Raw genomic sequence first — 23,843 nt, 5'->3', positions numbered from 1 at the left:
GTAGATGAGCAAACGCCCAGGGAACCAGGGACAATGTCGACGCCATCGATCCCAACACCATGAGATGATCGCAGACCAATGGGCACCGCAGGGACATCAACCTGCGTACCTGGCTCTGAAGCTTGCACACCTGCTCCTGGGACAAAAACACTCTGCCCTGCTTCGTGTCGAATAGCGCTCCCAGGTAATGCAGCGTCTGGGTGGGGACGAGGCGACTCTTGGCGAGATTGACCACCCAGCCGAGAGAACGCAAGAGTTGCAGGACTCTTTCGACCGCCTGTCGGCATCGACTCTCCGTTTTGGCCCGGATGAGCCAGTCGTCCAAGTAGGGATGCACCAGAAACCCCTCCTTGCGAAGCTCGGCTGCCACCACCACCATTACCTTTGTAAACGTCCGCGGAGTGGTGGCGAGGCCGAAGGGGAGAGCTTTGAACTGATAATGCCGGCCCAGGATACAAAAGCGTAAAAACCGCTGATGCCCTGTAGTGTGTTGGAGCCTAGGCCACACCAGTCATAAGAGCATAAGAAATGTCATTACTGGGTCAGACCAAGGGTCCATCAAGCCCAGCATCCTGTTTCCAACAGTGGCCAATCCAGGCCATAAGAACCTGGCAAGTACCCAAACATTAAATAAATCACAAGCTACTATTGCTTATTGATTGATAGCAGTTTATGGATTTTTTCCTTTAGGAACTTATCCAAACCTTTTTTAAACCCACTTACACTAACTGCTGTAACCACATCCTCTGGCAATGAATTCCAGAGCTTAACTATGCGCTGAGAGAAATAATTTTCTTTGATTTGTTTTGAATGAGCTACTTGCTAATTTCATGGAGAGCCCCCTGGTCCTTCTAATATCTGAGAGAGTAAATAACCGATTTACATTAACTTGTTCAAGGCCTTTCATGGTTTTGTAGTCCTATATTAGGCTTGACTGGCAGGGCCACTAAGCCTGCAACGTTTTATTTTTAAATGCAGCTCGGCACCTAATCAGCAATTTCCCTGTACGTACCAGGATCAGTCCAGACAGCTGGTTTGTCGGTTCTGTTTTTGCGCATATGCGACCGTTACAAAGGGCTCTCCTCTCTCGCTGGGATCCCAGATCCGAGGATTACGGGCTGGAGTTACCTCGGATCTGGGATCCCAGCGAGAGAGGAGAGCCCTTTGTAACGGTCGCATATGCGCAAAAACAGAACCAACAAACCAGCTGTCTGGACTGATCCTTGGTACTACAGGAACGAAAATTATCAGGTAAGAACTAATTTTCCTATATTTTTTAATATCGCCAGTTAAGGCTAAAGTCATCTGGGAATGCATTCTCAGATAACTCAGACCTGCTCTCGGGCACAGTCCGCGATAGCTGAAAGCTTACTCCGCTAACTCCAAGGCGCCCCTTTCTGATTCAGCTAAATCTTAGTTGGATAACAGCTTATTAAGTTACAAGTGAGCGGGATAAGTAAGAAGGACATTCAGAACTCCACATTAAGCCTGATAACTTGTGAATTATCCAGGTTAATGGCATTGAATATTGACCCCCATTGAGGTCCATATTCAAAAGTTATCTAGCTAGGGAAGCCAACTGGATATGGGAAATGGCAGATGAAATTTAATGTGGATAAGTGCAAGGTGATGCATATAGGGAAAAATAACCCATGCTATAATTACACAATGTTAGGTTCCATATTAGGTGCTACAACCCTAGAAAGATCTAGGTGTCATAGTGGATAACACATAGAAATCGTCGGTGCAGTGTGCTGCGGCAGTCAAAAAAGCAAACAGAATGTTGGGAATTATTAGAAAGGGAATGGTGAATAAAACGGAAAATTGGAGAAATTACTTACCTGATAATTTCGTTTTCCTTAGTGTAGACAGATGGACTCAGAACCAGTATTTTCCGTCTCCAAAGCAGTTAGGAGCTCTCTCACGCTCACTGAGCGTTCTACCAAATTTCAAAGAAAATTCCTACCTGAAGACGAGCCCCGCACTCCTGCGGTGATACCCGGACAGTAGAAAGACTAGGGGGCACTCCATGAAGTTAGCATGGGGCACATTTAAAACTAATCGGAGAAAGTTCTTTTTTACTCAACGCACAATTAAACTCTGGAATTTGTTGCCAGAGGATGTGGTTAGTGCAGTTAGTGTAGCTGTGTTTAAAAAAGGATTGGATAAGTTCTTGGAGGAGAAGTCCATTACCTGCTATTAAGTTCACTTAGAGAATAGCCACTGCCATTAGCAATGGTTACATGGAATAGACTTAGTTTTTGGGTACTTGCCAGGTTCTTATGGCCTGGATTGGCCACTGTTGGAAACAGGATGCTGGGCTTGATGGACCCTTGGTCTGACCCAGTATGGCATGCTCTTATGTTCTTATCCATTGCACCCACTTCTTTTCCCATCTAATGTTCTCTACTCCTTACCTTTGTACTTGAAGTCTGCCTCACATCTGCACATCATATCTGTCTGTCTCCATTACTTATGTACTCACTGTCTTTATTTTACGTAATACGGCTTGGGAAAGGCATGGAAAAATAAAAGAGCAGAGTTCTGACGATGCCAGAACATCTCGAAGACTCCCTGAGAAGTCCACAAGGTGAGCACTGAGCATTGCATGCCAGGGGGGCCGATGCAAAAAGCTGAAACTCAGCACACACGTCCCTAACACACAAACTACTTCTTTTAAACTGCAGTGCCAATGCCAATGGGGAGATGTAAAATGTGCAGAAACCAGAAAATGTGCACACAGAAAAAACAAGCTTAGGTGCACAAATCACGCTTTCAATACAAGATTTAGGTGCACAAAAAATGCTTTCTGCACAGCACATAAATCACAGGCTGTGTGCGCAAAGCATTTTTCTACATATAAAGTCCCAATACCGAACCTCCAGCCTCAGCCCTGGAAACGTTACTCCACCTCGGACTAGGAGCTGAGTTTCCAACGCTAAGAAAGTAGGAGGTAAGCCAGCGCTCCTCTCTGAGATTCCCAGGCTGGGCGCTAATTTAAACGCACAATGTTGTGCGCACAGCTCCTTGCCAGTCATTACAGTTCGTGTGTCACGTACCTAGAAGGTCCCCTGAGAAGTTTACAGGCAGCACGATTCCCACTGAAAGAACGCCCAGTGCAACCAGCAGTCCGATGATGTGCCGCTGGAAGGAGAGGTAATGCACTGCGTCTGCTCCACATTTGTCCCGGATCTCGTCATCTCTGTGAGAGAGAAAGAGGCAGGAAGCATCAGCACGTGCAGCCTCACAAGGCCCTCAGCCAGCCTGAGCAGCTCCCCTTCAGCCTCCCAGCTGTACAAGGAGAGAAGGGCACTCTGACCACTGAAGGAGCCGCAGCTCTCAAGTAGACGAGGTTACTACTACTACTACTACCGCTATGTGATGTATGCCAGCGCCCCAGAAAGACACAAACAGCCCCTGCTATCAATCTGATCAAGACAAACCATTCAGGACAAACGTCTTACATAGATACATAGAAGTGACGGCAGAAAAGGACCTAAGGGCCCATCCAGACTGCCCAGCAAGCTCCCTTACTTATCAGTTACTCAGAGCGCCAAGGTCAGGGCCCTTGTTGGTTTCTGTTTGAGTCCAATTTCCTTCCACCCCCTGCAGTCGAAGCAGAGAGCAATGGTGGAGTTGCATCAAAAGTAAAGTATCAGGCTTATTGGTTAAGGGTAGTAACTGCCACACCAGCAAGTTACTCCCATGCACTCTTTTCCTCACTTCCATCCTCAGTGTTTATCCCAGGCCCCTTTGAAATCTTTCACTGTTTTAGTCTTCAGCACCTCCTCCGGAAGGGCCTTCCAGGCTCCACCACCCTCTCCGTGAAGAAATATTTAATTTATGATGTATGTTTGTCCTGGTTACACTGTAAGCTCTACCAAGCAGGGACTGTCTCTTATGTGTTGTTTGTACAGCGCTGTGCATCTCAAGTTGCACTATAGAAATACTAAGCAGCAGTGGCAGTTAGGAAAATGGTTAAAACCAATAACGCTGTGAGCTGGAAGGGGTTAAGGTTTACTAGGACGTACATCAGAGGCAGGAAGGGACAGGACAGAGCAGCAGGAATCTCTCTTCAGTTGTCTTCTGAGTGAGAGGGCTCATGTAGGCCAGATGGCAGACATTGAAGAAGGGATTTACCTTGCTTTTTCTCATTGGGAATCTGAGTGTTTCTGTCCTCGACAGCAGATTTCCAACACCTCCATAAGAAAAGGCAGAGAAGTGAGGAGCCTCCCGAAAAAGGGGGGAGACTGAATGCATGCAAAATTAGAGGGCTCCTGCTGGGCGACTGCTTTCCCAGGCATTCAGCTGGGGAGAGAGGAAGGTTACAGGCCTTCCAGGATCCTCAGCTAGAGAAAAAGGTAAAGCTTCTAAAACTGGCCAGAAACTCCGCCTCTGCCAGACAGGAAGAGGAAAGGCCACGGGACACAGATCATTTCAACAGGAGGCTCAAACCTGCTGTAGATAGGGAGGGGATTAGGGCCATACGGCAGAGACGGCTTACATCTGCTGGGGCAGGAAAATCAGACTGACAGGCACCTAAACAAGGACGGGGGAGGCAAACATAGCTTCTGGAGCAGTGGAGAAGAAAATAAAAGAAATCACCAGAATGGTCCACTCCAGGTACGGTGGCCACCTTGGGAGGCAAATGTTTGGAGTGGAAAAAAGGGCTCCCCATTTACACATATTGAGCGACAAGCCCAAAGAGCACCGCACCGCAAACAGATTATGTGCCCACAGGGTTCCCACCCTGTGGGCACATAATCTGTTTGCAGAGGAGTCCTGCAGCGGTACACAGAGGAGTCCTGCAGCGGTTTGCAGCAGGAGTACACAGAGGAGTCCTGCAACGGTTTGCAGAGGAGTCCTGCAGCAGTACACAGAAATGACACGGCTACAGGACTGAAGACAGGAAGAGGCCCCATGGCTCACTGGCAGAGCAGATCCCTCCAGCGGCTGCTAGCACCAAGAGAAAATGAGAGTCCCGGCTGCCTGATGAGCTTGCCCTTCAATAGGCAGCCTGATGATAGTAGGTGTGAGTGAGGTAAAAGGGAGACTGTGTTTGTACGAGAGAATGCATGTGCACATGTGCGAGAGAGCATGTGTAGGTGAGAGCATGTGGGTATGTATGGTATGAAAATGCATGTGGTTATGTACGAGAGAATGCATGTGCACGTGTGTGAGAGAGCATGTGTAGGTGAGAGAGCATGTGGGTATGTATGAGAGAATGCATGTGCATGTGTGTGAGAGAGCATGTGTAGGTGAGAGAGCATGTGGGTATGTATGAGAGAATGCATGTGCACGTGTGTGAGAGAGCATGTGTAGGTGAGAGCATGTGGGTATGTATGAGAGAATGCATGTGCACGTGTGTGAGAGAGCATGTGTAGGTGAGAGCATGTGGATATGTATGGTATGAAAATGCATGTGCATGAGAAAGCATGTGGTTAATGTACGAGAGAATGCATGTGCACATGTGTGAGAGAGCATGTGGGTATGTATGGTATGAAAATGCATGTGGTTATGTATGAGAGAATGCATGTGCACGTGTGTGAGAGAGCATGTGTAGGTGAGAGAGCATGTGGGTATGTATGAGAGAATGCATGTGCACGTGTGTGAGAGAGCATGTGTAGGTGAGAGAGCATGTGGGTATGTATGAGAGAATGCATGTGCACGTGTGTGAGAGAGCATGTGTAGGTGAGAGCATGTGGGTATGTATGAGAGAATGCATGTGCACGTGTGTGAGAGCATGTGTAGGTGAGAGAGCATGTGGATATGTATGGTATGAAAATGCATGTGCATGAGAAAGCATGTGGTTAATGTACGAGAGAATGCATGTGCACATGTGTGAGAGAGCATGTGGGTATGTATGGTATGAAAATGCATGTGGTTAAGTACGAGAGAATGCATGTGCATGTGTGTGAGAGAGCATGTGTAGGTGAGAGAGCATGTGGGTATGTATGAGAGAATGCATGTGCATGTGTGTGTGAGAGCATGTGTAGGTGAGAGCATGTGGGTATGTATGAGAGAATGCATGTGCACGTGTGTGAGAGAGCATGTGTAGGTGAGAGAGCATGTGGATATGTATGGTATGAAAATGCATGTGGTTAATGTACGAGAGAATGCATGTGCACGTGTGTGAGAGAGCATGTGTAGGTGAGAGCATGTGGATATGTATGGTATGAAAATGCATGTGCATGAGAAAGCATGTGGTTAATGTACGAGAGAATGCATGTGCACGTGTGAGAAAGCATGTGGGTATGTATGGTATGAAAATGCATGTGCACATGTGTGAGAGAGCATGTGGGTATGTATGGTATGAAAATGCATGTGCATGAGAAAGCATGTGGTTAATGTATGAGAGAATGCATGTGCACATGTGTGAGAAAGCATGTGTAGGTGACAGAGCATGTGGGTATGTATGGTATGAAAATGCATGTGCATGAGAAAGCATGTGGTTAATGTACGAGAGAATGCATGTGCATGTGTGTGAGAGAGCATGTTTAGGTGAGAGCATGTGGTTAATGTACGAGAGAATGCATGTGCACATGTGTGAGAGAGCATGTGGGTATGTATGGTATGAAAATGCATGTGCACATGTGTGAGAAAGCATGTGGTTAATGTACGAGAGAGTGCATGTGCATGTGTGTGAGAGAGCATGTGGTTAATGTATGAGAGAATGCATGTGCACATGTGTGAGAAAGCATGTGTAGGTGAAAGAGCATGTGGGTATGTATGGTATGAAAATGCATGTGCACATGTGTGAGAAAGCATGTGGTTATGTACAAGAGAATGCATGTGTATGTGTGTGAGAGAGCATGTGGGTATGTATGGTATGAAAATGCATGTACATGAGAAAGCATGTGGTTAATGTATGAGAGAATGCATGTGCATGTTTTTATTTATTTATTTATTTAAAACCTTTTCTATACCGTCGTTTAGTATTGCACCGTCACAACGGTTTACAATGAGGCACGTAAATATATATTTGGTAAAATTCTTACTAACAATGTGCCAGGATGTTTATCGGTAACAAGTATTCATAATATAAGGTGTGTGTTGTGTGGTCTGGATCTTGTCCTTTTACTGGTTCATGAAAACCATACAACTGTTGCTTTATTTACGTACTACAGATCTCTTAAGCTATTACATGATAATGTATACTTATAGGTGTGGTATATGGTGACTTAGTTTGTTCAATTAGACTTCAGAATTTCCATTCTCAATGTTAAATGCTTTCTTAAAAAGCCATGTTTTCAAACTTTTTTTTAAAGAGTTTTAGGTCTCTCTGTAATCTTGTTTCCAGTGGCAATGAATTCCATAGTGCAGGTCCGGCTAGTGATAGTGCTCGTTCTCTGACTTGGGTCAATTTTGCTGTCTTGATTGATGGGATGGTTAGTAGAGCTTTATTAGCTGATCTGAGATTTCTCTGTGGGATATGTAGGCGTAGTGCTGTGTTTAACCAGTCTGCTTTTTCTTCATTTATCAGTTTGTGAATTGTGCATAGTGTTTTATATTGCACTCTTTGTTCTATTGGCAGCCAGTGCAGTTCGGCAAGTGTTTGGGTGATATGGTCTCTTTTGCTTTTTCCAGTAAGTATTCTGGCAGCAGAGTTTTGTAAGATTTGTAGAGGCCTTATTGTTACATACGGTAGTCCCACAAATAGTGTGTTGCAGTAGTCAGTGCTAGAGAATATAAGTGCCTGTAGAACTGTCCGTATGAGAGCATGTGTAGGTGAGAGAGTATGTGGGTATGTATGAGAATGCATGTGCACGTGTGTGAGAGAGCATGTGTAGTGAGAGAACATGAGTACGCCTATTTAGACAGGCATTCTGTAACTTATAAAACAAGGGTTTAATCTTTCTCTTCAGTCAGGCGTATGGGCATATCAGGCACCTTTGTTTTCTGGGTTTTTTCCTCTTAGTTTATTACATATGAATCTTTTATGTATGATTGAATTTATCTTTTATTGAGAAGCATGTTTCTTTCATTATTATGGATATTTTTATTTGTAAACCACATAACTTCAGATACTGTGGTATATAAGAATTTTATTTTATTTAACAAAAGTTATACCTGCACAATCCAAAAATCTTGGCAGTTTACACTTAAAAACATTCATGTCACATTTTTTAAAAATGTATTTTAAAAATACTTAATTGCCTTCCTGATCAAAATCTCCCAAGGCGATGTATTGCAATAAAACATTTCGCAATACATACAAACAACATACTATTCAAATAACCCCCCCACTCCTCACGGAAATATCCACCCAATGTCACACTGTACTCAAAAGCCTGCTCCAATACAACATTACCCAAAAGCTTTTCTAAATAAACATGCTTTTAGCTGTTTTCTAAACCTCATTAAATCTGTTTCACCCTTTATATTCTCTGGTAATGCGTTCCACAAAACAGGTCCTGCAACTTTAAACAATCGTTGTCTAGATTGCATCAAAGCGGACTTCCTTAGCAGAAGACACTACGAACACATTTTTAGATGAAGCGTGCAGAACTCTAGTTTGCCTATAATTAACTAATAATCTTGTAAAACATTTTAACAACCCATTTAAAGTCTCATAAATTAATACCACCACCTTAAATTCAATCCGCTGCTGGATAGCAAATGTCTCAAACTTGGTGACACACAATCAGAAAATGGGATTCCAGTTCTGCACTAACTGTAAAGACATTAGAGTTGGTCTTCGGAAACCCTATAAATAACAAGTTACAAACATCTTACAGTGTCAACACAACAGCCTGAACTGCAGTTCAGAAATCCACAGCCTCCAGATAAGGATTCCAATTCCTAATCATTTGCAACTTCCCTATTCCAAATATGAGCACGAAGTGACAAAGACGAGTCCAACATGACTCCTAAAATATGACGTGAGCTATAACAGGGATAGCAAAATCTTGAAAAGATAGACTTAAAGATGCAGCTTCCTTTGGCTCACAAGTTAATATCATTTCTATTTTTTTTAAATTCAACTGTAAATTTCGCCTCATGAGCCAATCCTAAATTGTAGACAGGCACATTACAATCTTGACTAAATCTTCCTGAAACTTACTAGTTACTGGAAAATAATACTGGCCATCATCGGCTTAAACCTTGTGTTCCACTCTGAGACCATCCAATCCATTACATAATGGAGAAAGCTATATATTAAAAAGATGGGCAGACTGTGCCGATCCTTGAGGAACACCACATCTCATTGGACAGAACGCTCATCTTTGTGACCCCCTCTACTACCTGTAAATACCAATTTTGTAAAACAAAGCAAACTATGCAAAACCTTTAGCAGCTAAACCCAAACTATCAAGTTGGTCTAACAAGATCTTGTGACTTACATTGTCAAATGCCGACAATAGATCCAGTAATATTTAAAAGAATTTCCTGCCCTTATCAAAACCCCTACGTCTAGAGTCGAAGGTTAGGGTGTGCAACATTTCTCTCCTCCTCCTCCATCAAACCACTTCAAATGCTCCAGAACGCGGCCGCTAGAATCCTTACAAACACTAACAGAAGAGAGCATATCACACCCATCCTCAGAGATCTGCGTTGGCTGCCTATAAGCTTTAGAATCATGCACAAAGCCCTTACTATCATTCACAAAACTATTCACCACCAGGTCCCCATAGACGTGCAACTCCCACTCAGGCTCCAAACATCTTCTAGACCTATCAGGAACTTATACAAAGGATTCCTACACACCACCTCCACTAAATCCACCCATCTAACAACCACTAGAGAACGGGCCTTCTCGACAGTGGGACCAACCATTTGGAATGCCATCCCCCCGGATCTCAGACAAGAACCTTGTCTGCGGACATTAAAAAAAAACTTAAGACCTGGCTGTTTCGTCAAGTCATCCTGTAACTAAACCAGCACCAGCTAGGTCATGGAATAGGTCACGGATATTAGTCCTGTAACTTGACAAACTTCAGCAAAGTCACTGTTACTGCACCGTTATTGTTACTGAGTTACTCCTTCCGCTTCTAGCGTCTTCTACTCCTTAGCCCCATTACCCCTGTTTTATTGTAACTTTCCTGCAACTTGTTTATGTTAAGGTTTTATCACACTGTTCCTTGTAAACCGATTTGATATGATATTTTTCATGAAGGTCGGTATAAAAAAAGTATAAATAAATAAATAAATAAAATAAATACAAATACATTTTTAAATAAAGATAAACGTGTAGAGCAAGTGTGAGAGCATGTGTGTGTGTAACAGCATGTGTGAGGGCATCAGTATGTGTGAAAGAGCATGTGTGTATATAAAAGAGCATATGTGAGAGCGTGTGTTACAGCATGTGTGAAAGAGCATGTGTGTATATAAAAGAGCATGTGTGTATATAAAAGAGCATGTGTGAGCGTGTGTGTGTAACAGCATGTGTGAGGGCATCAGTATGCCCTCACACATGCTTGACTTTATTGTTTGGAGGAATAGTATTTCCAGTTTTCCACTTTGCACTGCTTATTGTGGTTTCCAGTTCAGTCTGTGTCTGCATGTTTCTGTTTATACATCATGGTCTCTCTAGTCAACATTTGGTGAGGCTCTGTCTGTGTTCTGCCTGTGGCAGAAAGAGGTAAGATATTCTGCTAGCATGTAGTTTCTGTGTAGGCTGGCTTGTTCTGTTTTCCTAATAAGAGGTGTACTGGTGTTTAGGGCCTGGTGTAATATTTACAGTGTTGCCTCAGACAAAGGAACTAGACAGAGATCTGGCCAAAGCCTTCCAAAGGGTGAGAGTGAAGGGGGAGATGTTGGTTGGTGACTTTAACCTGCCCGAGAAGTAGAGACATCATGGATGCCCTGCAAGGAGCTCTGCTCAAACAAATGGTGATGGAATCCAAGGGGAGAGGTGACACTGGACCTGGTACACATAAATTGTTACGGTTTCATCTACTACACGGCCTCATCATACCCTATGACATCTCTCCATCAGCAGAGGGCTCTCTGGAGCTCCGTTCCGTGCTATCCTCTCGGCAAACCTAGTCTCTAGCCTTGCCAAGCTCCTCCTCCTTGCCTGCAGCACATCCAAGCCTCAGCCCTACCTAGCCCAGTCTCTTCCCTGCCTCCATGGCTTCGCATTGAGTCTGCCTTGGCGCCTTGCTTTGTGACCTCCGGGCCTTCTCGCTACTTGCCTTAGTCTTGAGGCCTTTCTCAGGCCTTCTGCTGGCAGGGAGGGAGGAGGTAGACAAAGTGGAAGAACAGTGGGTCCAAACTGAAAGGAGCTATACTTTTTGTAAGAAAAGTAAATAAAAGTAAGAAGAGGTGGCTGAAAAAAATTAAGGCAAAAAGATCAAAAAAAGAGGAATAGAGGAAAGAATACCTGGCAAAGCTGAAAGAGACGAGGAAAGAAACCAGGACAACAAAAGAAGAAGTGGATGAAAAGACTGCTAATGAAGTAATGCATGGTGGTAAAACACTTTTCAGTAACGTCAGAGAAAGGACGATGGCTAGAGGTGGAATTGTAAGATTGAGATGAGAACAATGTGTGGAGAGAGATGAGGAAAAATCAGAAATGCCAAACAAATACTTCATGGAAAAGGATCTTGGAGAAGGACTGCTGCTGACTTGTCAGGGTACATATGGGACTGGGGTCTGAACCACTCCACTTATGGAGCAGAGCAAAACTGAAAGTGGACAAAGCCATGGGGCCAGGTGGGGGATATCTTGGGTTACTAAGTGAGATCAGAAAGCTTCCATGGGTCCCACAGATCCTTGGAAAGAGGAGTGGTGTTGCAAAATCAGAGAAGAGTGGTAACACAGAGGAGGCTGCAAACCACAGGCCAGACAGCCTTATCTCCGTGGTGGGAAAACTGATGGAGCCTCTGTTGAAGGAAAAGATGATTTATTATCTACCATCCACTGGTTTGCAGGATCTGCGAGGCAGCATGAGTTTACCAGAGGAAGATCGCATCAAAAGAATCGGATCAATTTTTATTGAATAGGTACCCAGAGATTTAGATCAAGGATGATGAATATGCTTTACTTAGATTTTAACAAAGCCTTTGATATTGTACCACACCGGAGGCTCATTAATAAAATGAGTAGCCCTGGGAGTGGCTCCCAAGATTACGATTAGAAACCAGGTGACTGCCAGATGACAGAGGGCAGTGGTAAATGGAACTCAATCTGAGGAGAGAAGAGATCGGTCCTGGGGCTAGTTCTGCTCACTATCTCTGTGAGTAATTTTGCACAGGGGTTGGAAGGAATGGATGACGTTAAGATCTGCAATGGAGTGCACACTGTTGAAAGAACAGAGAGAAAGTTCAAGGTTTAGCAGCTGGGATTCAGTGCTAAGAAGTGCACAATCATGCATTTGGGATTCAGAAAACCAAAGGAGCTGCATGTGATATAGGTAGAGAGTATCGAAGCTGTGTTTGCAAATGATCTGGCGAGTGGAATGTAAAACTGTATGTTATCAGCATACAAGAAAGTGATTCCTAGACTCATCAGTAATTTCCACAGCGAGAGCATGTAAATACTGAATAGTGTTAGTGAGAGGGCTGAGCCTTGAGGGACACCTGTATTACATTGGAAAGTGTGAGATACATGGTTGCCCAGTTTGACCTGAAATGTTCTGTTAGAAATGAAGTGAACCATCTGAGAACCCTGCCGTCGATCCCTATGTTTCTCATCTGACGGCATAACAGGTTATAATCCACAGTATCAAAGGCGGCTGTTAAGTCACTTAGCATAAGGCAATAAGATTTATCGGAGTCAAGCTCCTGTAAAACCGAGTCTGTTAATGAGAGGAGTAATGTCTCAGTTGAGTGATGTTTCCTAAATCCAAACTGATGTGGGAAGAGACTATTTTGACCTTCCAGGCGATTTACAAGTTGGGATAACACCGCGTTCTCAAGAAACTTTGCTAGAAATGGCAAGTTGGATATTGGACGACAGTTGTCCAGTTGTCAGTTCTACTGGACTTATTTATTAGGATCGGCTTTATCACCGCTTGTTTTAATCCATGTGGTATAATTCCCCTTCTGATAGTGAACGATTAATTAATGTTGTGATTATCGGAGTGATAACATGTACTTGGTTTCAAGGAACTGGCTGGTATAGGGTTACATGGGTGAGTAGCAGGTTTAATTTTAGCAATGATATGACCGATTTCCAGCTTCGATATTCTGTTAAATGTGGACCACTTAACTATGTCATTTGAGTCCTCGGGATGCTTTCGTTGGAGAACTGATAGTGAATTGTTTTTTCAACTTATTGATTTTGTCTATGAGTGCGGTGGCATATTCATTTAAGGTGGGCTTTGTGAAGTTGTAGTTTCTCGAGATGGAAGATGTCGAGTCTTTAATTAAATGTTTAAAAGTCTCAAAAAGCAGTTTTGAAATAAATATAACCCCGTGAATCTTTCGCATAGTAATCTTTTTTGTCTGCTTTATTGGTTAGTGTACAGTATTTTGTAAGGAAAGATTTATATTTTCCTAGCGATTCAGCAGATGGACATTTCTGCCATTGTTTCTCTAATTTTCTAAGGTTTTGTTTAGTGCTTCTTCATTCATCAGTGTACCAGGGATTTTTATGTTTGGAGTTATTCCTTTCTTTTTTGTTAGTTTTCGTCTGACAGGACTAAGGTTTTCAGCTATGTCAATGACTATCTTATCCCAGGAATCAAATACTGATGTGGAATTGGTTCGATTTAGTTCATGGATCTTATTATCTATTGCTTCAGCAAGTACTTCCATCTCTTTCTTTTTCCTGAAGGTAAAAGTAAGATTATCTATACTATTATGGATTTGGTTGGTTGTCTATTTCCACCTTTATTAATTGGTGATCAGACCAGGGCAATATTGTATGTGAGGTATTGATTAGGCAATTATTTGTATTAGCAAATATTAGGTCTAGAGTGTGGCCTGCTTTATGAGTGGCTTTCGAGACAAATTGTGACCAACAAGAACTTCCATTGCTTCTAAGAACATTTCACAAGCTAAAGTTCTCGGTGTTTTGTCTATCTGTAGGTTAAAGTCTCCTACAATTAGTGTAGATTCTGGTGATGGAAACACTTCAGTGAATAATTCTATCAGTGGTGAGCAGTCTTTTTGAAGTAAACCTGGTGGATAGTTAGTTGATGAGATTTTAAAATTGCCGCTTCATAGGACGGGTTAATCTCTACTTTGCAAGGTACTAGCTTAAGTGTTTTTTTTTTGTTTTTTTTACACCTTTTTGTTTAGGTCTAGGAAAGTGAAATACCTCATAGTTAGGGTGGAAAATCTGGTTGTATTTTTATTTAACACGTTTTTTTATACTGTCACTAAGACATGCCATCGTAACGGTTTACAAGTCATAAAAATAAATAAAAAGCAAATACAATCCAAACAATTTTTAAACAAGTACATTATCTTTGTCAGTCAGCCAGGTTTCAGAGATGCAAAAAATAGGGGGCTGTAAATCTTCTAAGTAGGTCCTCAATCAAAGGAATTTTTTTGACACAGACTGAACATTTAATAGGAGCAGAGTAAACATTAGACAGGATGAGATAGTGGAAGTGTTAGTACTTATCTTTCTACTTATTAGTACTTCCTGATGCGCTACCAGGCCTCAGAATGGGCTTGGGGCAGCAATTTGGTAGGGTACCCAATAGATTCAATCTGTACTCCTCACAAGCAATCGGGCCGATACAGTAAATCCCACGGGAGAGCCGGCGCTCCGAGGCGAGCGCCCGCTCTCCCAACGTGCGCCCAGACCACTCTCTTGGGCACGCAATCAAGTACTTAAATGAGGGCCCGCGGTAAAAAGAGGCGCTAGGGACACTAGCGCGTCCCCTAGCGCCTTTTTGACAGGAGTGGCAGCTGTCAGCGGGTTTGATAGCTGATGCTCAATTTTTCTGTCATCGGTTCTTGAACCCGCCGACAGCCACAGGTTCAGAAAACGGACGCCAGCATAATTGAGCATCCATCTTCCGACCTGCGGGCAGATTTAAATTTAAATTTTTTTTTTATTTTTGGGGCCTCCGACTTAATATCGCTATGATATTAAGTCGGAGGGTATACAGAAAAGCAATTTTTTCTGCTTTTCTGTACACTTTCCCGGTGCGGGCAGGCGTTAATTTCTGAAAGTAAAATGTGTAGCTTGGCTGCACATTTTATTTATTTTATTTATTTATTTAACATTTTTATATACCGACCTTCATGAAAGAGAATTCATATCAGATCGGTTTACAGATAACATGAGGGGAATAACAAAGTCAACCATATAACAAGAAATGAAAGTTACATATAACAAGGGGTATTAACCTGGAGGGCTAGGATAGCCGGAGCGATAGAAAGAATAACTGAACAAATTAGATAATACAATAATATGATGAGAAGAGGCATAAGTGTATAGGCTACACTTGTCAGGGAGTTTTAGGTAAAAGTCATTGTCTGAATTATTAAGGAATTGCTGGAACTGTAGGTTAAGTGAAGGCCTGGATGAAGAGCCATGTCTTAAGTTTTTTGCGGAAGGTAAACGGGCATGGTTCTAATCTGAGTTCTGTGGGCATCTTGTTCCAGATGGTTGGGCCAGCTGTAGAGAAGGTTCGTTCTTTGGTAGATGATAGGCGAGAGGATTTCGTTGTAGGGGGTTGCAGGGTGCCTTTGTATGCTTCTCGAATCGGTCTGTCTGATGAGTATAATTTGAGGGGAATCTGGAGGTCTAGTTGTTGTTGGTTGTGAATGACTTTGTGGATTATAGTCAGAGCCTTGTGTAATATTCTATATTTGATTGGCAGCCAGTGAAGGTTCTGTAGTATGGGAGTGATGTGTGTTCCTCTGTTGGTATTAGTCAGGATTCTTGCCGCAGCATTTTGGAGCATCTGTAATGGTTTGATGGATGAAGTTGGGAGCCCGAGTAGAAGAGAGTTACAGTAATCTGTTTTGGAAAAGAGTGTGACTTGGAGCACTGTCCTGAAATCTTGGAAGTGGAGTAGGGGTTTGAGCCTTTTCATGACTTGTAATTTATAAAAGCAGTCCTTGGTAGTGTTATTGATGGCTTTCTTAAGATTCAGACGGTTATCAATGATTACTCCAAGGTCCCTTACTTGCGTGATCTGGGTGTTGCCTGCTGGTGGATTGAATAAGGCCAAGTGGTCCGAGGAGATGATTAGGAGTTCAGTCTTATTTGCATTCAGAACTAGATTCAAGTTGGTGAGCAGACTGTTTATAGATTTGAGGCAGATTTCCCAAAAGGCGAGGGATTTAGGGAGAGATTCTGTAATGGGAATCAGAACCTGTACGTCATCTGCATAGAGATAGAATTTTAATTTTAGGTCCGTAAGCAGTTGACAGAGAGGCAGGAGGTATATATTGAATAGTGTGGGTGACAAGGAGGAGCCTTGTGGTACTCCTAATGTTGATTTGACCTCTGGGGATTCATTGTTATTGATTTTTACTTTGAAGCTTCTGTTACTTAGAAAGGAGTTAAACCAGCTGTGTGCGGATCCTGTTATTCCGATTTCTGCTAGGCGATTTAGTAGGATGGCGTGGTTCACTGTGTCAAATGCGGATGAAATGTCCAGAAGGACTAGGAGAAAAGATTGACCTTTGTCTAGGCCCATGAGGATGTGATCGGCAAGGGAGATAAGTAGGGTTTCTGTACTAGCTGCTTTACGAAAGCCATATTGGGATGGGTGAAAGATATTGTGCTCTTCCAGGTATACAGAAAGTTGTGTATTAACAACTTTCTCCATGATTTTTGCTAAAAAAGGGAGGTTGGATATGGGGCGGAAGTTGGAGGATTCACTTGTGTCGAGGTTAGGTTTCTTCAGGAGAGGTTTGAGGGATGCGGTTTTCAGCTTGTCCGGGTAGATTCCTTGGGCGAGTGAGCAATTTATAATGTTGGTCAATGCTCTGGAAATAGTATTTGGGATAAGAAGCAGTAGTTTAGTTGGAATGTGATCTGTTGGGTGGTTTGAAGGTTTTAGTTTCTTAAGAATAGATTCGATTTCCAGTGGTGTTGTAGGTTCAAAGGATTCAAGGATGGCCCCAATATAAGTCCTGGAATTGAAAATTATGGAGGGTGGAGTTGCATTGTTCGGTAGGCGTGCTAATGTGTCCGCAGTTTTTTTCTGAAAGTAGAGTGCTAATTCGTCTGCTTTGGTTTGTGCTTGGTCATCTGGAATGGTAGGTGTAGGTGATTTTGTGAGTTGGGAGACGTAAGAGAATAAGGTCCTGGCGTCAAATTGAAGGTCGTGTATTCTGTGGGCATAGAAGTCTCTTTTTGTCTTTAAGATGGTGATCCTGTAGTTGTGTAGGGTGCGTTTGTAATCAGATAAATTAGTGGGGTTGGGGATCTTACGCCATTGGTATTCTTTGTGTCTGAGGTTTTGTTTCATCTGCTTGAGTTCTGGGGAGAACCAGGGTTGTTTCTTCTTCTGTGTTGAGTTGATTATTTTCACCGTTTTAGGACATAATTTATTTGCTATTGCCTCCGTGATATTGTGCCAAGAGAGGAAGGCTGCATCTGGGCTAGTGGTGTCCAGATTGGGGAGTTCTTTGGTGAGATGATCACTGAGTGTGTCAGAAGTGCAGGTTTTCCTGAATTGGATGGTGGAAGGTGGTTGAGGAGGTTTAGGGCTTTCTTGAGTCATGAGTGTGGTTGTAATTATTGAATGGTCTGACCAGGGAATTGTGGTACAGATAGGATCATTTTTATAGGATATATTAGAATTGATGAAGATGAGGTCCAGAGTGTGTCCTGCTTTATGGGTAGGTTTTTCTATGATTTGTTTAAAGCCCATTGCACCCAGGGTGGTAAGGAGTGCTTCACAGTTAGGGGTGAGAGGAGAGGCGTCTACATGGAGGTTGAAGTCCCCCATTATTATGGCTGGCGAGTCCATGTTGATGTATTTGGCTATTGTTTCTATTAGGGGGGAGGTATCTGAGTCCAGTAGTCCTGGCGGAGCATATATTAGAAGAATTTGTAGGAGTTTAGATTTGAAAAGACCTAATTCGAGTTTTGTAGGTGTGATGGATTTGATTGGAAGTGAATTAAGTTTGAATTCCTTTTTGGTAGCTAGAAGAATACCACCTCCTCGTTTCTTTTGTCTGGGGATCGAGATGATGTCGTAGAGGTGAATCGGTAACTGGTTTATTAAGGCTGTGTCTGAGCTTTTTAGCCAGGTCTCTGTGATGGCACAGATATCTGGCTTTGAATCTGAGAGGAAGTCATTGAGGACGTGTGTTTTCTTTGTCAGAGATTGTGCGTTGAGAAGGGTAAGGGAGAACATGGTGAGACCTAGCATCTGCGTGAGCGGAGACGTCATGATTGGAATGAGAGATCTGTTAGTGTGTCTTGATGGTTGTTGAAAGGCTTTTGTGTGATAGAGGTGGCGGTGGTATATGATAGGGATTGGGAAGATTTGCATGTTGACTTCTCTAGGAAGGATGTAGGTCGTGGTGGAAGGCTAGTCTGACTGTGTGCGGAATGCTATAAGGGCTTAGGGCAAATTGAGAGTGAAGCATAAGTCTGTCTGCTGAAGAGCGGGCTGTTTGAGTCTGTCTGGATGGGAGGGCTGAGCGTTGTGCGCTTCGGGCGGGTAGGGGGTGATGCCCTTTGCATGGGGTCTGAGAGGTGGCTGGAGAGTTGTAGGAGGGTAGACTTTTATTCCATACTGCTGATACGGTCTGTTCCACAACTTTGCTGGCTGTTGCCTATGTTGGGGGATTAGATCGTTCCGCGGTATGGCTCGAGCCTCCTCGGGGCTCTACGAAGGGGCGAGACAAAGGGGCAGGCCCCTTTGTCGCGCTCCTTCGGCGCGCGACGCTCGGCGCGTGGCGCCTAGCCGGTTAGGTTTTAAAGTCCTGCCGGGCTGTCTCTGGTTGGCTGCCCTCCTTTTTTAGGGCGGGCCTAGGCGCGTTTTTTAATTTTGTAAAGGTTCCCTTCGCCGGAAACGGCCTCGGCGATCGCGGTCGGCGTCGGGGTCCCCCGGGTGGGGAGGCCGCACACTGACCTGACCTTCCCCCGGTGGGGCTCCGGCGCCGGCCGCGCAGGTCCTCGGTCGCCGCGTGGAGGGGAGAGCAAGAGAGAGAGAGATGGCGCCTAGCCGGGTAGGTTTTAAAGTCCTGCCGGGCTGTCTCTGGTTGGCTGCCCTCCTTTTTTAGGGCGGGCCTAGGCGCGTTTTTTTAATTTTGTAAAGGTTCCCTTCGCCGGAAACGGCCTCGGCGATCGCGGTCGGCGTCGGGGTCCCCCGGGTGGGGAGGCCGCACACTGACCTGACCTTCCCCCGGTGGGGCTCCGGCGCCGGCCGCGCAGGTCCTCGGTCGCCGCGTGGAGGGGAGAGCAAGAGAGAGAGAGATGGCGCCTAGCCGGGTAGGTTTTAAAGTCCTGCCGGGCTGTCTCTGGTTGGCTGCCCTCCTTTTTTAGGGCGGGCCTAGGCGCGTTTTTTAATTTTGTAAAGGTTCCCTTCGCCGGAAACGGCCTCGGCGATCGCGGTCGGCGTCGGGGTCCCCCGGGTGGGGAGGCCGCACACTGACCTGACCTTCCCCCGGTGGGGCTCCGGCGCCGGCCGCGCAGGTCCTCGGTCGCCGCGTGTATTGTGTGGTAATACATGTGGTAATACATGTATTTGCATGTTGCAGGCGCTATTACGTTTTGGGGGGGGGGGCGCTATTACGTTTTGGGGGGGGGGGCGCTATTACGTTTTGGGGGGGGGGGGGGGTTAGCCACGCGTTTTCGACGTGCTTTACCCCTTACTGCATAAGGGGTAAAAATAGCGCGTCGAAAACGCGCGGGCTAACAGTGCGCTCCACCAGAGCACACTGTACTGTATCGGCCTGAATGGGAGAGAACCCACTAGTCAGAGGTTACATAGGATTATCGGCTTGCAAAGAACTGAAGCCTTTCTCAGATTGGTAGGTCCATCGTTTTGGGTATGGGCAACTTGGCTATGTCCCCTGTGATCCAGTCAAAACCCCATCCCTGGAGTTGACTGAGGGGCTGGATGGGACTTAGGGACTCTTTGTTGCCCTGATGTGACTGACGGGAATGAGGAGGCAGAGGATAGTACTTCCTTGGGCAGAAGAAGGCCTTCCTAGGTCCAGACCTCAATGACATCCTGATTGAGGAGAACAGATCCTGAGTGCCAGTAGTGAGCTGCTATAGGATCGCATGTTTGTCCCGGATTTGGGCCACTGCTCCTTGACTTTATCTCCAAAGAGATTCTCTCCTGTACACGCACGTCAGTGAGTCGCTCCGGCACCTCCGATCCGAGATCCGATGCCCACAGCCAAGCAAGTCTATAGGGTGCCAATTCCCATTGCAGAGACCTCGATGCCATCTCAAAAACATTGTAGGTTAAACAGACCCCGTATTTTCCGCACTCCAGACCCTTATGCATCAGTGACAGGTGAGTGTCTTGCTGCTGCTGAGGCAGTTGCTCAGCAAAGTCCTGCACCTTCTTCCAGATGTCCCGCATTTATTGGCTCATATAGAGCTTGTAGGCCATTATGTGGGCAATAAGCATAGCGCCCTGGAACACCTTCCTTCCAGGAGCATCCATTGCTCTATGATCCTTCCCTGGGAGCACCGAAGAATGGGTCCGAGAGCCCTTGGCCTTCTTGAGAGCGGATTCAATGACCACTGATTGGTGGGATAGCTGACACTTGTTGAATCTGAGAACTTTTTGGACAAGAAATTGCGTCCACCTTCCTATTGATGGGAGGCACTGTGAGGGGGTTTTCCCACAACATCATCAGTAACTCCACAAGGATCTCATGCACTGGGACTGCCACAATCTCCTTGAGAGGCTCTACGAACTGGAAGATATCTAGCATTTTGTGCCTGATATCCTCTTTAGTCATTAACAAATGGGATGGCCGCCGCTGTCACCTGAACAAAGCCTGTAAAGGAGAGGGGGTGTCCTTCAATCATCTGCAGAAGATGAGTCTGAAGGGAGACCATGTGAAGTGACATCGGAAACCATGGAAGAGTCATACCCCCAGGGATCATAGGTGCTTTCGTCCCCATTGTCATCGACTCAAGATGGGGCCCTAGGCGCTCAGCTCCTGAACAGCGGTGAACGCACCAGTGGAACTGGTTGTTTTGGTCTGGGCCCTGGTGCTGTCTCCAGTATTGGGGAGGTGCTTCCTCTTCAGAGGAACCGGGGAAGACAACTGGATCAGCAGGTGGTGGCACTGATGCTACCCCGGGAACTGACACTGGCCTGGTTAGTAAAAGAAAATTAGGTTCTTACCTTTTGCTAATTTTCGTTCCTGTAGTACCGAGGATCAGTCCAGACTCCTGGGTTTTGCCCCCCCTCTAGCAGATGGAGACAGAAGTTTATAAACAAAAAACTCCGCCTACATATAGGCTGGTGCCACCTACAGTCTGGCAGTATTACTTAATGTCAAAGTAGCAGGAGAACCCGCAACAAAGAACCCAACGAACACTGAAGATTACCTCCAAACTAAGCGAAATTGAATCTTAACTCCACCCAACTGGGTACCGAACTCGAGGTAACCAACAAACAAACATATTCCAGCAAAAAAAACAGCACACAGATCACACATCCTCTCCCGGCAGACAATCGCAATACTGGGCGGGACTCTGGACTGATCCTCGGTACTACAGGAACGAAAATTAGCAAAAGGTAAGAACCTAATTTTCTTTTCCCTGTACGTACCAGGATCAGTCCAGACTCCTGGGATGTACCAGAGCTTCCCTTACTGAGGGTGGGAGCCGGAGAGGCCTGCTCTAAGCACCCCTTCTCCAAATCCCGACGGCCCTGGCGCCTTCACATCCAAACGATAGTGCCGGGCAAAAGTATGGACTGACTTCCAAGTGGCCGCCCTACAGATCTCCTCTGTAGGAATATGTTGGCATTCCGCCCAGGATGCCGCCTGGGCGCGAGTTGAGTGGGCTTTCAGACCCACCGGCAACGGCTTCCCCGCCAACAGATATGCTGAGCGAATGGTTTCCTTCAACCAACGAGCAATTGTAGTCTTGGAAGCCGCTTTACCGCGCCGAGGACCACCATGGAGGACGAACAGATGATCGGAGACCCTGAACACATTAGTACTCTCCAAATAGTGTAACAAGACGCGCCGAACATCCAGCTTCCGCAGGTCCCTAGCTAAGGGATCCGAAGACTGTCCCTGACCGAACGATGGCAACTCCACCGTCTGATTGACGTGAAAGGACGAAACCACCTTTGGTAGAAAAGACGGCACAGTACGCAAGGAGACTCCCGAATCCGAAATCCTCAGAAAAGGTTCTCGACACGACAGAGCCTGCAGCTCAGAAATCCGCCGCGCCGATGCCATAGCTACCAAAAATACCGCCTTGAGCGTCAAGTCCTTAAGAGTGACGTGTCGCAGAGGCTCAAACGGTGCCTTACACAGCGCTTTAAGAACCACATTCAAATTCCAAGACGGACACGGAGGACGAAACGGAGGGCGTAACTGTTTTGCCCCCCGAAGGAAACGTACCACATCCGGATGTTGCGCTAGCGAAACTCCGTGCACTCGCCCCCGAAAAGATCCTAGCGCTGCCACTTGCACCCGCAAAGTACTACAGGACAGGCCCTTAGTCAACCCCTCCTGTAGAAACAGCAGAATATCCGGAATAGTCGCCCGAGTAGGTGCTGTGCCGCGATGCACACACCAAGTCTCAAACAGTCGCCACACGCGCACGTACGCCAGAGACGTAGACTTCTTTCGGGCATGCAACAACGTGGACACCACGGAAGGCGCGTATCCTTTAGAGCTCAACCGCTGCCTCTCAAAAGCCATGCCGCTAGACAAAAGCGATGCACCAGGTCGAAACAAACGGGCCCTTGATGTAGGAGATCCGGCAGAAACGGAAACCGAAGTGGCCCCTCGACCGCTAGATTTACCAGATCCGCGAACCAGGGCCTTCTTGGCCATACTGGAGCCACCACAATCACCTCCGCCGGATGCTGCTCTATGCGACGCAGCACCCGTCCGATAAGCGGCCACGGAGGAAACACGTAAAGTAACACATCCCTCGGCCACTGAACTACCAGTGCATCCACTCCTTCCGCCAACGTCTCCCGGCGACGAGAGAAAAACAGAGGAGCCTTTGCATTGCGGAACGTGGCCATCAGGTCCATCGCTGGTGTGCCCCACCGATCGCAAATGAGCCTGAAGGCGTCCTCCGCGAGCTCCCACTCCCCGGGATCCAACCAATGCCGACTGAGAAAATCCGCCTGGACATTTTCCACCCCGGCTATGTGGGAAGCCGCGATACTGCTCAAATGGGACTCCGCCCATATCATCAACAACCGAGCTTCTGCCGCTACCGGCTGACTCCGGGTTCCCCCCTGACGATTGATATAAGCCACCGTGGTCGCATTGTCCGACAGAATCCTGACGGAACGCCCTCGGAGAAGCGGGAGGAACTTCACCAGAGCTAAGCGCACCGCTCGAGTTTCCAACCGATTGATGGACCACGACGCCTCCCGAGCCGACCATGTTCCCTGAACCGCTCGACCGAGACAGACTGCTCCCCAACCGAGCAGACTGGCATCCGTGGTAACCACCGTCCACGACGGAGTTTCCAACGAAACCCCGCGACTCAAGTTTTCCTGGCAGAGCCACCATGGCAAGCTGTCTCTGGCTTCCTGGGTCAACGGCAGGCTGAGGAAAAATTCTTCCGAGACCGGGCTCCAACGGGAGAGCAACGCGGACTGCAAGGGACGCATATGCGCAAACGCCCATGGAACTAACTCTAGCGTGGAGTTCATAGAGCCCAAGACCTGCAGATAATCCCAGACCACTGGGACCGGTTTGTGCAACAACCTGCAAATTTGCCTCTGTAATTTGAGGATACGCTCTTGCGTTAGGGCCACCGTGCCTTGACACGTGTTGAACACCGCCCCCAAATACTCC

The 23,843-nt window shown here is 45.9% G+C and overlaps 1 protein-coding gene across 6 annotated transcripts in view; it reads right to left on the bottom strand.

Moving 5' to 3' along the window:
- TMEM63B (transmembrane protein 63B) overlaps nucleotides 1–23,843 on the bottom strand; it is a 298,942-nt gene that overhangs the window by 128,614 nt on the left and 146,485 nt on the right. For all 6 annotated transcript variants that reach the window (XM_029592874.1, XM_029592872.1, XM_029592869.1 and 3 more), the window contains one exon: nucleotides 3,060–3,202. In XM_029592874.1, coding sequence (XP_029448734.1) covers nucleotides 3,060–3,202 — 143 coding nt within the window. The remainder of the gene's footprint in view (nucleotides 1–3,059; nucleotides 3,203–23,843) is intronic.

Source organism: Rhinatrema bivittatum, chromosome 3, assembly GCF_901001135.1.
Source record: "Rhinatrema bivittatum chromosome 3, aRhiBiv1.1, whole genome shotgun sequence".
NCBI lineage: Eukaryota > Metazoa > Chordata > Amphibia > Gymnophiona > Rhinatrematidae > Rhinatrema > Rhinatrema bivittatum.
The sequence above is the reverse complement of the archived record's forward strand: the minus strand, read 5'-3'. Positions and strand labels throughout refer to the sequence as shown.